Raw genomic sequence first — 14551 nt, 5'->3', positions numbered from 1 at the left:
TGCCTAGAGATGTTAGAGAACAGTGCGCTGGGTTTAGGGCAAGACCTAGGTTTACTCCTGGTTTCAGAGGGTGCGATGACTAATTCGACTTACATATCCCGTTTCAGTTTCATCATGATTCCATACCGATTTGAATTCCGCGATAGGTTCTTGGCTTATACGACTTGTATGGTTGGAACCGAGCATCTCTCCAATGAAAATTTTTAAGCCTCCTGGAAGTGTTGACCAAAAAATTTGGGTTTCTTTTATTGCGCTATTATCCTTGTGTCGGATGTACGAGAGTCATCTCTACTAGTTGGCTAAGTCTGTTTAGGACGTTAATAGTTTGTTGTGATCAGCAACAAACTTAATGGTAAAAATTACCATTTTGAGTCTTCGCGAAGGGTATATATTGAGAAGATGTTAGTGCGTATGACTGTCTGGTCTTCCAAGAAGGTGTTTTTATCGAGGAAGGAAATTTCGTCGAAGAATGAATCTTCAGGCGTCTGCGACGTCTCGCGATGCTGAAGATTTGTTATTCTTTTGTATGCCTCGTTTCGTACTTGAAATGTTCGCGGGCTTGAAGATATTTCGCGACGTTGCAAGGGTTTAGTCTTAGCCCTGCGTTTGAGAAACATTCTGGTTTGACTACGGATGTTCGCGGCCAAAATTGTTGTTCCTGTTTTGATGCTAATAATTTGATTTGGGATCGAGAAATTAGGACTGAGGAGTCGCGTAAATTTGTCCGTGGGAAGAAGCATTTGCCTCCATAGTGCTTTGTGAAGTTTTGGCCTTTCGAGATCTATTTCGTGCATTTTTTAGGATGTTTTGTATAGCTCTAGAAGCTTTGTTACGAATTTTTCCTTACATGCCGCTTATTATGGGTAAAACGTTGCGGGCTTAAAGTGAATTGTGTAGCGTATCGAACTTGGTAAATTTTTGAAAAGTTCAGATTTTCCGTTAACCATTTGGTTGTTAGGACTGAGTTTCATTACGCAAAATTTATCATATGATTTCGGCCTGTGGGCTATACGATAATTATTCTCTTAATAGTCACACAACGTTTTTAGACAAATCGTAGATTGTCGTTTAGCCGTTAAGTGATGGAGCGATGGTTTCTCAAATAGTTTGGCCTGGCGTGAAGGATGTGTTCACTCAGATAGCCAAGGATGTTGTAGGTCAAGGATTAGACCATGGTACTTTAACATTAAAGGTCATGTTAGTTTACGATCGTCCTTAAAGGGGATGGCAAATATGGTTTGGACCTTTAGTGGACGGCGTAATTGACCGAGGGCCAAAGAGCGCTTGTCGAGATTGATAGGCCAAGTTTGCCGGGGTTATCCGTGCTAATATGGCTGATAGTCATAGAAAACGATTCTCCGCTCTAGGTTTCAATTATACGACGAATGTTCTGTATAATGTGACCTATAGTCTTATGAAAATTGACTCTTTTTTTTCTGAGGAAGACGAAGCCCAAGCGGTTTGCCACATAACCAGTGTGGAGTCAGCGGCGGAATGACTGCCTTCTCAGATGTGACCGAGGGAAAAGAAAGGCAGAAGCCAGCGAGCCGCAGGGCAAAAAAAATGAGATCTATTATATCGTAATGCGAAGAGATAAAGTTTAGATTGATCATCGAAAATCAGATCTTACAGGTTTGCGTTTGCGTTTGCTATACAAAACATACTTCATCATAACGCCTGTTATGTTAACCTTAGAAAGTTTCTTCGTAAGACTTGGTCTGATTGTACGAAAGATTTTTCGCGTAAGTAATGGGGATCAGTTTTACGAAGGTTGTAAATCGGTGATATGTATACATATGTCAAAGTAGCGTTGTTTCTGCGGGTTTTATGAGGGACCGCTACGTTGCGACCGAGTGGTACGTGTGTTTGGTCGTTACTTAGCGACCGAGCTTGGCTCGTGCTCGGTCGCTACGTAGCATCCGAGCAGTGTGCATGCTTGGTCGCTGCGTAGCGATCGTGCTTTGCTTGTCCGTGGTCCGATCGCTATACTCGAGCTCGTATGTGGCTGGTTTGGATACGTGTCTGTTGCCTTGAGATAATCGGTACTTGGCTTGATCGAGATTTAAGCTAGATTTTACCGCAAGGCTCTTCATAAAGATTTTTTTACGAAGATTACTTTTCGTATAAACGTTCATGCTGATTTTTACGGACTTTCAGACATTGATTCCGTTGTGACCGATTTTGACCCCAACACCCGAATGATGGTTAAGTCCTCCGGACAGGAACAGATGACGCCGATACTCTTCTTCCGGATTCGAATGTTCCACGCGCTTTTCCAGCCATTCCGTAATGAGCTCCCATCTAGTCGAGGCTTTCACTTGCTGAACTAGTAGATCCCGGCAAGCCATCATGTCCTGCACCTGGCCTTGGACGACCACCCACAAGTAAGGACGAAAACGAGGGCAGCTTGGGATTCATCTTTCTCAATTAGGAATCAGCGCTAGAGTTAGATTGAGGCCAGCTAGAAGATATTACGACTCCTTATATATATCCGGATCATTCCTTTTTCGCAGGATTAGAAAAGGAAGTAAGGATATTTCCAAATATCCTGAAGAATCCCTGACGTAAAGGATAAACGGCGAAAAGGAAATCCGATCCTCGCAGAAAAAAGGAAATCCCTCCTATAAAAGGAAAATTTCGAAAATACAAACTCTTGAAGAGTAAGAAGAGCATTATCATCAACTGAACGGGCACCAGCCTCCTGGTCTATCCCCTCACATCAACGCACAAGCTCCTCCTTAGGAAACATCAGAGCTCCACGCTCCACCGTCTCCTAGACGCCGTCAAAAGCCCAGAGCTTCTCCGTCTTTGGCAAGAAGTCAGCGGTTCTATAGTGCCAGACCCTGGTCTGGAATAGGGGACTGGTTGGAACAGCCAGTACGTGTTCGTTAAGATCCAGAAGACGGTTGGTTATCCTACGTCTTGGCGTACCGTTGGTAAGTTCTTCTTTGGGCTTTGAGTTTTTTCATTCCTTTGGGAGCCCGATTTGATGTTTTGGCTTTTGCTTTGTCAAATGTGTCCCGCCCGGTTTCCTTTGCTGGAGAAGCAGTAGTGAAGCTTATAATGGGAGTTCCTCGACGATTCTGATGGGTGACTTTTCTGGTCAGCAGGGAAGCCTTGCGTCAAAGTCGTGTTTGGGGTAAGCATTCCCTTTTATCCGGTAAGATTTTGTCTTGTTTATTTCTTACATTGCTTTTCCCAGGGAACGTGGTGAGGCTCCCGGTGTTGGTTGTCTGTGATGAGTATCAGAAGGCTAAAGCACGGAAGCGACATCTTTCTTACACTCCTCGGCCTAGACTAGTGAGGGATGCTTTATCGGCTAATGGTCTGTCTTCCACCTTATCAACAAGTGTTGAGGTTATGCATAACCGTGACCCTTTAGTGGATGCTGTTTAAACTGAGATTGTCAATAAACTAGTGAAGAGAAATGACGAGTTCTCGTCGGTGGGTCAAGACAAAGACGTGTTTTATTAGATCAATGATTCGAAACAGTGTTACAAAAGGGGAAGAGAATGGATGAAATAGTCCGGCGAAGATAAGTTCGTCGGACCATACAAGTCGGCGAGATGTAAGATGTAAAACCCTAAGTCTAGCCGAAAGTGTGTGTAGTAATTTGTGGATCCCCCTTGTTGCCTTTCCTCCTCCTTTTATAGACAAATGCTCGTTGACCTAATGCGCTCTGTCTCGGTGGGCCTCCTCGAGTGATTGGGCCGGGGCGTCAGACCGCTAGCAAGTCATCGAGCCGATGACGTTCAGTCAGTTGTCTCGACGACCAAAAGTAGTCTAGAGCCAAGCCGATCGTCGGCTCGCAAGTCGACGAGCCGATTTTCTTTGTTGTAATCATGTGCCTGGATAATTGTCTTGCAGGCCTTTTGGGAAGGCTAAGCCCATACCCAACAGTAAGTCCCCCCAGTTCGCTGGTGAGTATCGTAGCCGACTCAGCGAATTTGAAAGTAGGGTTTGCGAGACAACTATATCAGGTCTACGATCTCAGTCGACTCCTCGACTATGCAATCGACTCATCCGCTCGCGCTCGATGATCTGACCGGTTTTGGTTCGGACCGGTGGTTAATTCTGGTTTTGGAGCTGACTGTTGGTTTCGATTTGGACCGGTTTCGGTTCTCCTCGAGAAGTCGAAAATTCACGACGTTCGGTGAGCTCTACGCGCCTAAATGGGCCGACCTAGGCCCATCTAGGTCTAATGATGACTCCTCGGGGTGCGATGCGCTCCTCTATCTATAAATACTCCTCTCGCGTCTCATTTTCTCCACTTTTCACCCAGCTCAGGAACTTTCTCTCTCTTACTTTCCGCTTCTCTCTCTAACTTTGTAGTCTTAGCTTTGAGGATGTCGTCGGGCGGTAGCGGTGGGCTTTCTAGGGCTCAGAAAGGGAAAGCCGTGGCGAGAGCAACCGAGTCAAGTCCTGCACATGTCGTTGTGTCGAACTCTCCTTCTGATTTTTAGACGATTCATCGTGAAGCCATGATGGATACAGAGAACATGGACACGCCTCAACGAGTCCTCGTTGCTGACTCAGCGCGTCAGCTCCGCGAAGAGAGAGAGAAGTGCGACATTAATATTGAGAGACGGTCAGGATGGAGCGAGCGATGGAGAGGTTTCTCTTCCTGATTTCGTTCCGTGTTGTTATCACCCCGAGGGAATCTTCGAGGATCTTCCGGCTTTGGCGGCGGAGCAGATGCGTTCTCCTGTCGTAGAAGGAGAGTCGTGGGAGAACGTCGAGGAGACTTGTTCGACTCCTAGCAGCGTGAAGGCTCTGCTGAGAAAATGTGGAGGAGCCGGGGTGACTTTCTTGATCCCGACAAAATCTCAAAGGCCGTGGTCCCCTCCGTTGGGATTCCAGTGCGTCTAGGAGTCATATTTTCAGAGCGAGACCAAGCTCTGGTTTCCGATTTCTCGACTCATCACGTCTTATGTGAGACGTCGCGGCGCAGCAATAAGTCAGTTCTTTAATGGCGCGTTCCGTATTTCGGTAGTACTGATGGTGACGGCGGCGGAGATCGATGTTTCGATGAGCGTACGGACTCTCGAGGAGTTGACCTATACGAAATCCATGGGGGACAGTCTATTCTCGATTCATATGAGGCCCAACTACAACGTAATTATTGATCATCCAAGCAGGACGGCTAACTGGCAGCGCTTCTATTTTTATGTCAAATATGACGGTTTTGCCTTCGAGGAGCCGCCCGACGATTCCTTCTATTTTTGGGTGCATTAATCAAGAAGAAGCTAAGCGGAGCGAAAAAGGCATCTTCTGCGACTCTCAGTGAGACGACCCCTAGTGAGACGACTCCTCCCGCTCCTCTTCCCCCGCTCCTCTACCTCTCGCTGTTTCCCCCGTGGCCGGGCCATCTGTAGGCCCGGTAAATGCTGAGTCTTCGAGGGAGGATCTGATGCGGACCTCTGAACGGGAGACTGCTGAGCCATCGGTGACCGATGGTAATAAGAAGAGAGATCCGCTCCTGATTCCTCTGCTTCGGCTGCTTCTCAAGCGAGAACCGAGTCTGATGGGCCTCTAAAGAAGAAGAAGAAAAAGGAGAAAAGAAGAAGCATGTCGAGGGACAGTCGGAGCCTATCGGGGACATTGAGGGCCGCGAAACTGCCACCGAGGAAGGTTCCTCTCGTGATGCTGCGACTCGAGCAGTCGTCGAATTGAACGACTCCCCGATCGTTTTGCCGAAGAGGAAGAAAACTTCCCGTAGTCATGAGTCATCTACTCCTGCTGAATCCGCTTCTGCTGCGAAGACTCCTTCAGCTGCACCTCCGACTATCGTTGAAGGTGGTTCAGCCTCGGAGGAGCGTCGGGTCAAATTTCGCGATTACGTGGAATTCAAGTAAGTCAGCGAGACTCCACTTTCTTACACCCCGTCTGAATGCGCTGAACTTATTCGACAGTTTAAAGGTGGTCGCAGGGACTTGCCTGCAGTCAAGGACCTTATCTTCAAGGACGCATATGTTGATACAGCGAGGACCAAAATTTTGGTAAGACCTATTCTCCTTGATTCGTCTCCTTTATATTCCTGTTTCTGATCCTTTCTTTCGTCCATACAGAGTGATGGAAGCATGAACTTCGTCGTCGAGTTGTACGACTCGGCCCTCAAGGAGGCCACGTCCAAGTTAAAACACTCTGACAAGCTCCTTCGGGCGAAGGACACAGCTCACGATCGCAAGGCAAAGGAGTTTAAATCGACGATCGATAAGGTTGCGGAAGAGCAGACTCGGTTGCTTGCCAGAAAGAAGGCTCTGAATTCTCATTTCTTGGAGAAGTTCGGAGAGTTGAAAGATAAGTTCGAGGCTGCCGGCGCGAAGATCCGAGGACTCGAAGAGGAGAAGAATGCTTGGACTAGAGAGAAAGCTGCCTTAGAAGAGAAGATGGTGTCCACGGCTCTGAGGCACTTAAAGGAGGTCAATAGGTTAAGGGATTTTCGGGGTTACGAGGTCACACACGAGCGAGTCCATGTACAAACGGCCATGATTGCTAAGAGCAATCACCGTGTCGCTAAAATTCGAGATCTCGAGAAGCGTCGTGGCGAGTTCGAAACGGCGAGGTCTTTGCAGAGCCAAGCCTTCGGGACGAAGAAATGCCTTGAGGCACTTAAGAAGTGGGACCGATATTCCGCAGGATATGATTGACTTGTTCGCTGAACAAGAGAAAGAGTACGAGGCTGAAGCTAAACGCCTAGCCGTCAGCGGGATTCCCGAAGAGCTTCTCTGTCTCTCCTCTTCGTCTTCGATCCCCCTTCTTTAAGGAGAATGTGTTGGCGGCGATCGACCCATACGGGTCAAATGCAGGTCTGATTGACGCTGGAACCGCTGCCTTCCTCCAAACTCCGAGTAGTTCTCAGGGTGATCATGTGACCGAATAGTTGGATTACCCGACTGGAAGAGAGCTCGGGGAGTCGTCTTTTCAGGAACGTGGGATTGCTAGCGAGGTCGTGAGGCCCGAGGACACGACTGCTCCACTTGTTTCGGACACGGCTGTGTTCTCGGCCGGCCTCGTCGTGAATGAAGGTCCGGTTATCCCGACTCTCAGAGCTAGTGGTGTTACTCCCACTCCTACTCTGGGAGTCGAGGAGACGGAAGTGGAGCCTGTTAACCTGCTTGACCTCTCAGACTTTTTGACTGAAGAGGTGGGTGGTGAGAAACCGGATGAAATTGAACCTGTCATCGTGGGCAATCCGCAAGGAGAAGAGAGAGCGGTTGATGAAGCTGAGAATCCACCTGTTCTGCCAACGGATGAGACTGGAGGTGCTTCGGATCAGCTCGAAGCTCAGGTCATCGAGGAGGCCCCGATCGTATCGAGGACTAATTTGATATGTTGTTGTTGTTTTTCTTAAGCTTTCTGTTTATAGCCCTCGGAGGATTTTGTCGATGTAATATCTGAACTTGTTTCGCTCTGCGGTTCTTTTGTTTCAGACTTCCAGTAAGTTTGTTTTCCTCATAAATTATTTCTAGAACAAAGTTTGCCTTTGTAGTGAGACATAGTTTCGTGGACTCGAAAGTGCCAGTTGGCTTTCGACGAGTCGCTGAATTCTACTTTGAATATTGGGTTAAACGATTATGATTTGGCAATTTGGTCGATGTTTTGAATTAAACCGGAGAGTCGATGACTCGGTCTTATAAAATTTTGACGCGTTATGCCGTCAGTTCGAGTCCTCGAGAACAGTTTAAATTTTCGAGTTTCAAAGACAATCGTTTATATTTTCGATCAACAACGGTTTCCACTCGATCTTGAAGTAATCCAAAAAATGTTAGGTTGGCCAAGCCCGGCTTTAGAGGATTATAAGATGATTGAAAGTTGTTGTGTTGAACGCATGGGTCAGGACCGCGATACGACCGAAAATCCCTCGAGCATGTGTCTGATCAGGACATGCTCGTTAGTGGGTGTGAGTGCTAGTACGTTTGTCCGAGAGACAAGGTCGTGCTCGTGCGTAAGCATCACTTAAAACAATTTGCGCTCCTACATGTTGGGAGATTGTTTTTGTTATAGCTAGACCTGGTGAAAGGCTGCCTACGTACCTCTAGGAGAGGATCAATCCTTTCGTAGTTCGTTTTGGTTAGTGAAAGTGGCAGTGGATGCGCATTCACTTTTTTTTTTTTTTTTTGGCCAGTGATAGTGACAGAATTGTCATTCACTCGTTGATTTAGAGATTCGGCGATCGAGCAAGACTGTCAAGTGCTCGATCCTCAGGCATGTGCTCAACAGTAGTTAGACTCCTGGTTTAACAACTTCAACAATTTTGTAAGGCCCTTCCCAGTTAGTTCCGAGCTTGCCTGCATTCAGCTCCTTAGTGTTTTCGAACACTTTGCGCAGTACTATGTCGCCCAGTTCGAGAGGTCGAGACTTGACCTTCTTGTTGTAGTAGCCTTCGATCTGATGCTGATAATTCTAGATGCGTAGCAGAGCTTGGTCGCAGCGTTCTTCTATAGCGTCCAGGGCGTCGAAGAGCATATCGCTGTTGAGTTCAATGTTCTGCCCATCCTCGACCATCGTAGACTGGTTACATTTACTTCGGCGGGAGCCATGGCTTCGACTCCATGTGCCATTGAGAAAGGAGTTGATTTCGTTGCTCCTCGAGGAGTTGTCCTATGTGACCAGAGAACACCGTCTAGTTCATCAGCCCAGCACCCATTTTTCAGGTCGAGGCATTTCTTCAAACCGTCGATTATGATTTTGTTGGTTGTCTCGTAGAATTCTCAAAAAATTTTTGATATGAACTGGGAGCCGTTGTCGGTCACTATCTCGTAGGGTAGGCCGTGGCGACAGATGATGTTTTTCCACACGAACCGTTGGACTTCTGTTTCCTTTATGCTTGCGAAAGCTTCCGCCTCGATCCACTTCGTGAAGTAGTCTGTCAAGACTAGAACGAAATGTTTCGGTCGAGAACTCGGCATTGGGCCGATTATGTCCATTCCCCATCGCATGAAAGGGTATGGAGCTGTCATCATTCGCAGCAGCTGCGTCGGGGAGCGGATCGTCGAGGCGTGTCTCTGGCATTGATCGCATCCCTGGGCGTAAGCTTCGCAGTCTGCATTGATTGTTGGCCAGTAAAAGCCGAGACTTTTTACTTTTAAAGCAAGTGCTCGACCTCCAGAGTGATTTCCTGCAGCGCCTTCGTGCGTTTCAGCCATGACTAGGTGCGTCTCCTCGCCGTTGATGCACTTTCGAAGCACCTTGGTTGCGGTCCAGCTATGGAGCTCTCCATCGAGGACGACGTAATGGGAACTCCGTGTCTTGAGCCGTCTCGAAATCCATTTCTCGGGAGGTAGCTTTCCATCAACCAAGTAGTCGATAAATTTCGTCCTCCAGTCGGTGGCGTCAGCTGATTCCGCTTCGAGGATTTGATCCATGGTCGTGGCTTCGGTTATTGATGCTACGACGGTGGTCTCATTAGGAGGTAGATCGATGCTTGGTTTGTCGATCTTGTGGATAGGAATGGTACGTTTCACCTGATCGTGCAGTCTGCTACCTAGGGCAGCGAGGGCATCAGCGCACACGTTCTCTCCTCTGGGTACTTTGGTGAGTTCGAAGAATTCGAAGTCTTTGGCGAGTGCTTGAACGGCCTTGAGGTATGCATCCATCCGTTTGTTACGGGCGTTGTAGTCGCCACTGAACTTACTGGTTACGAGTTGGGAGTCGCAGTACGCGCTGAGGCGTTTTACCTCAACTGCCTTGGCGAGTCGTAGTCATGCGATCAATGACTCATACTCTGCTTCATTGTTCGAAGCGGCGAAGCCGAAGCTGAACGGCTGTCTGATTAACTCTCCTGTTGGGGATTACAGTTGTACTCCCGCTCCTGATCCTTCGTTTGTTGACGATCCGTCGATATGGAGTATCCAATTTTGACTTGGAAAGATTAGATCTTGATCGAGCTCTGGCGCAAGCTCTGCGAGGACTTGAGATTTTGCAGCAGTTTGATTCTTGAAAACAATGTCGTGCTCGCTGAGCTCGATAGCCCACTTCGATAGCCGTCCAGATTGATTTGTATTTTGCATCACCGTTCGAAGCGGTTGATTAGTCAGTACTTCAATTGTATGCGAGTGGAAGTAAGGACGCAGCTTTCTTGCCGACGTTACAACGGCGAGGGCCATCTTCTCAAGGGTGGGGTATCGAGTTTCCGGATCATTCATGCACTTGCTCGTGTAGATGATAGGCTTCTGCTCTCCTTGATCCTCTCGGACGAGGATACTGCTGACCGCAGTCGAGGATACGGCGATATAAAGAGAGAGTTTATCAACGGTTACGGGTTTGGAAAATACGGGAGGAGTCGTAAGATACTCCTTGAGTTGTTTGAACTCCTCCTCGCACTTCTCGTCCCAAACGAAACGTTTGTTCCCTCGCAACAGCTCGTAGAAGGGAAGGCATTTATCCATAGATCTGGAAATGAAGCGATTCAGGGCCGCGATTCTTCCCGTGAGTCACTGGACTTCTCTGCTGGTCTTTGGACTGGGGAGGTCGAGTATGGCGGTGATCTGTTTAGGATTTGCCACAATTCCTCGCTGGGTGACGATGTATCCCAAAAACTCTCCTGAGGTGACGCCGAAGGTGCACTTGGCTGGATTGAGTTTCATGCCATATTCGTTCAATGTTTTGAATCATTCTATAAGATGGTCTAGATGGTCCGTCGCGCGGAGTGACTTTACCAGCATGTCATCGATGTAGACCTCCATCATGTTCCCCAGTTTGTCGGCGAACATTCGATTGACGAGTCTTTGGTAAGTCGCTCCGGCGTTCTTACGACCGAACGGCATTACTTTGTAACAGTAAGTTCCTCTATCAGTGATGAACGCAGTCCTCTCTTGATCATTCGGATGCGTCATGATCTGATTGTAGCCCGAGAATGCATCCATGAAAGTCAGGAGCTCGTTTCCGGCAGTCAACTCAACGAGTCTATCGATATGCGGGAGCGGATAACTGTCTTTTGGGCAAGCCTTGTTCAGATCGTTAAAGTGACGCAGACGCGCCACTTTCCGTTCTTCTTCTTGACGACGATCGGGTTAGCTAGCCACTCAGGGTATCGCACCTCTGTGATTGAGCCGGCTGCGAGGAGTCACTCAACTTTCTTTGTTGACAGCTTTGCTTCGGTCGTGGCCGAGCTTGCGTCTCTTCTGGCGAACGGCCTTGACGGTTGGATCGACATTCAGCTCGTGGGATGTGATGGCGGGGTTTATTCCTTTCATATCCGATGTCGCCCAAGCGAACGTTGATGCGTTCTTCTTGAGGAAGTCAATGATTGCACGTTCCATCTCTTCGTCGAGGAAGGCTCTGACTCAAACTACTTTGCTCTCATCAGAGTCGTCGATGGTGACTTCTAGGATTTCATCTTTTTGAGGTTGATTTTGCTTTGCTACCGCGTTGATGCGGGGAGTCGATTGTTGCATCTTCACCGTCGCAATGAGTAGGTCGCGAGTGGCCTGCTGCACTCCGCGAAGCATCTGCACCTGACCGTTTGGTCCTAGAAATTTCACGCACTGATGGTACGTAGAGGACACTGCCTTAACAGAATGTAACCAGGGGGTTCCGAGGATCGCGTTCTAAGGAGCCTTCGTTCGGATGACTGAGAACTTGACTGTGCGTGTCACTCCGCATGCGTAGACGGGGAGTTTGATCATCCCGATCATTGTCTCAAAAGCTCCGTTGAATCCTGTGAGGGAGCGAGATGATGGTTTCATGTCGCGCAAGTCGACTCCCATCTTATCGAGCGTGTCTCGAAAGATCAAATCGACTAAACTGCCAGTATCGATCAAAACATTAGCGACGTCACACTTCGTGATTCCTACTTCGACTAGTAGGGGGTCGTTGTGAGGTAGGTGGACGCCGATGGCATCGTCTGGTGAGAAAGTGATCGAGGGATCATTCTCAGGTTTTGATGGCCATTTCCTCGAGGTTATTGCCTGTAGTAAATAATCCTTTACAGACCGGACAGAATCACCGCAAGGAGGTGAGCCACCAATGATTACGTCTAAGAAATTTGATTCGACGACTCATTTGTTACTCAATTCAGTTCTCAAGTCGCTAGGCGAGTCTTCGACAACAGGTAAGTCCTTGACGACGGACGTGTCTTTGATAACAGATTTGTGTTTGTTGAAACTCTTGGATTTCACCTCCTCGAGCCTTCGTCGTAAATCTGAACGCTTTGGTCGATTGAGCTTGATCCTGAGATCTTCTGATTTAGAGTTGAGCTTATCGCGAAGATCGATGACTCGTGGCCTGAGGTGAAATCGAGCATTCGAGTCCTCGATTTTCCTAGCCTTGGACTTTTCGATGATTGAGTGCAGATCGCCGTGTGAGTCGTGTGTGCGATCAGTTGTCTGCGACTCTCTTCTGAGCTTGTTTCTCAAGGCGTTCGACCCTTCTGACCCGACGCTCTCGTTTGGTCGCTTACTAGAGTACTCGTGTGAGTCATGGACTTGTTTGTCCTCTTCTTCATCAGAGGGGGACTTGGTCGTGCGAGGATGACTTTGACACGTCGACGATTACGAGGTTGCTCTTCTTCGACTTGTGCTTCACCCTCATCTTCGTCCTGCTCTTCTGGCTTATCATCCTCCGTATGCTTTGGCCGAGTTCCAGACTTATCATGGTTCTTGTGAGCTTTCTTTTCTTTGCTTTTGCTCCAGCTCTTGGTGCTGTTTGGCCTAGGCTTCGGCAACTTGACGTTGGATGTCCCCTTTTCATAAGATGAGAAAAGGGCATCGACCAATGCCTGCAACTCCTCGTATCATGCACTTTAGATTTATGGAAGCTGAACCACAGATTTGGCTCAGCTGAGCCAGGACTTGAAGTTGAAGGCGTCGAAGAGGTTTGCGGCTTCTCGTCATTTTCCCAGACGTTCCAACCTTTTTCGCGTACGACGACAGTCGGTCCTGGAGGCGGGTTTTTATCTTCAACCACATAGACGAAACTCTTCGGCTGGTTAGGCTTGTTGCCTGAGGTGTGCTGACGGAGTTCTTGGCGTGCCTCGGGAGCTTTCGGGGCGGTTGCCGGTTTGGCTGCCGTGTTCAGTTTCTTGAGTATCGCTGTTGTATCTTCCTCCATTCGAATGAAGTTGTTCGACCTAGCGATAGCATCCTGGACCGAGGTGGTAGGATTTCTGTAGAGGTCCTCGCGAAACAAGGACTTGAAGTAGAGGGTATTCATCAGTGCGTCGACGGCGACACTGTCGGGGACTTGAACTTTTGAGGCGACTGCTTTGAACTTTTCCATGAAGTCGCGGAGGCTTTGGCTCGATCCCTGAGATAGATTCCAAAGGTCAGACAAAGTTGCTCCTTGTCTTGTAAACATAATGTACTGCTTGAGGAATGCAGTCGTCCGGTCGTGAAAGTCGTTGATGGAGTCTCGCTCCAATCCAGTGAACCACCCGAGGGCCAGTCCTTGAAGACTCTCGACGAAGAGACGACAGTAACCGGCGTCCCTTTCTTCTTCGGAGAAGTTGGTTCGACCCATCGTGATGTTGAAAGCAGTGATGTGATCAGTTGGGTCCGCCTTTCCGGCGTACGTCGGAAGGCAAATTTTTTCGGTCGGCCGGTAACGAACGTCGGTGATCTTCCGAGAAAAAGGGGTTTTTAGAGTTACGCCGAGGACGCGTTCGATCAATGGTGCTGAAGTAGGTCCTTCAAGCATCCGGTCTTTCATGTCCAGGACTGATTGCTTAAGTTCGGCGAGTTCCCAGATGGTGATGAAATCGACGCCGCCGGGCGTTTGGACATGTACGGCATTCATGTTTGTGGGTTTCCGGCACTGGCTGTTCTGTAAGTGTCGAACAGTTGTTTTCGGACAGTCGTAGCCGGATCTCCTAAGCCCCCGGCCAACGGAGCTAAAATGGCAGCGATGGCAACGAGTTGCTCTATTGTCGCCTTCTGTGCCATCCTGTCGAGTATGGTTTCTGCGAAGGCTGCTGCTGTTGGAGCGCCTTCAGTCACCGGTGACTCGTCGTCTGACGGCGAGTCGGGTTGAGTCATGATCTTTTGTTGACGCTACTCTGTCTGCCCCACGGTGGGCGCCAACTGTTTAAACTGAGACTGTCAATAAACTATTGAAGAGAAAGGACGAGTTCTCGTCGGTGGGTCAAGACAAAGACGTGTTTTATTAGATCAATGATTCGAAACAGTGTTACAGTAGTCTAGAGCCGAGCCGATCGTCGGCTCGCAAGTCGAGGAGCCGACTTTCTTTGTTTGTAATCATGTGCCTGGATAATTGTCTTGCAGGCCTTTTGGGAAGGCTAAGCCCATACCCAACAGATTGTGGGAACCGAAATTCGCACTGTCGATTTCCGTTTAAATAAGGAAACTAGGAAAACCCTAATTTCCCAGAGGTCCCACACGCCAAGCAATCAGAACACGAAACGAGAACAGTAATAAAATAAGGTAACTACCTGCTAATACCACACGCCAAGCAATCAGAACACGAAATGAGAACAGTAATAAAATAAGAAATCGAAAAAAGGAGAGCAAGGTAGTTCTTATTCCGAATCTGCGTTTGAGCGTTTACAACAAGGTAAGTGCCTGGGCTACGAGAGCTGTCAGCGAGATTCCTA

General features: G+C 48.3%; 1 protein-coding gene across 1 annotated transcript; it reads right to left on the bottom strand.

Annotated features, from left to right (window-relative positions):
• Window positions 1-11552: 11552 nt before the first annotated feature.
• LOC125589025 lies at window positions 11553-13737 on the bottom strand. The gene is made up of 3 exons (XM_048761157.1): window positions 12745-13737; window positions 12404-12685; window positions 11553-11912 (listed from the first exon to the last, which is right to left on the bottom strand). The coding sequence occupies exons 1-3, from the start codon at window positions 13735-13737 to the stop codon at window positions 11553-11555; spliced, it is 1635 nt and encodes a 544-aa protein (XP_048617114.1).
• Window positions 13738-14551: the final 814 nt, after the last annotated feature.

The sequence above is a fragment of the Brassica napus genome, chromosome C6, assembly GCF_020379485.1.
Source record: "Brassica napus cultivar Da-Ae chromosome C6, Da-Ae, whole genome shotgun sequence".
Classification (NCBI taxonomy): Eukaryota; Viridiplantae; Streptophyta; class Magnoliopsida; order Brassicales; family Brassicaceae; genus Brassica; species Brassica napus.
The sequence above is the reverse complement of the archived record's forward strand: the minus strand, read 5'-3'. Positions and strand labels throughout refer to the sequence as shown.

Bases quoted from the DNA above. Each gene is read 5' to 3' on its own strand.
- LOC125589025 (XM_048761157.1), bottom strand. From the start codon at position 13,737: ATGAATGCCGTACATGTCCAAACGCCCGGCGGCGTCGATTTCATCACC. The intron at 12,686-12,744 runs GTGCATGATACG...TCTTATGAAAAG, and splicing joins TCAGCTTCCATAAATCTAAA to GGGACATCCAACGTCAAGTT. The intron at 11,913-12,403 runs GTAAGCGACCAA...TATTTACTACAG, and splicing joins TGACTCACACGAGTACTCTA to GCAATAACCTCGAGGAAATG.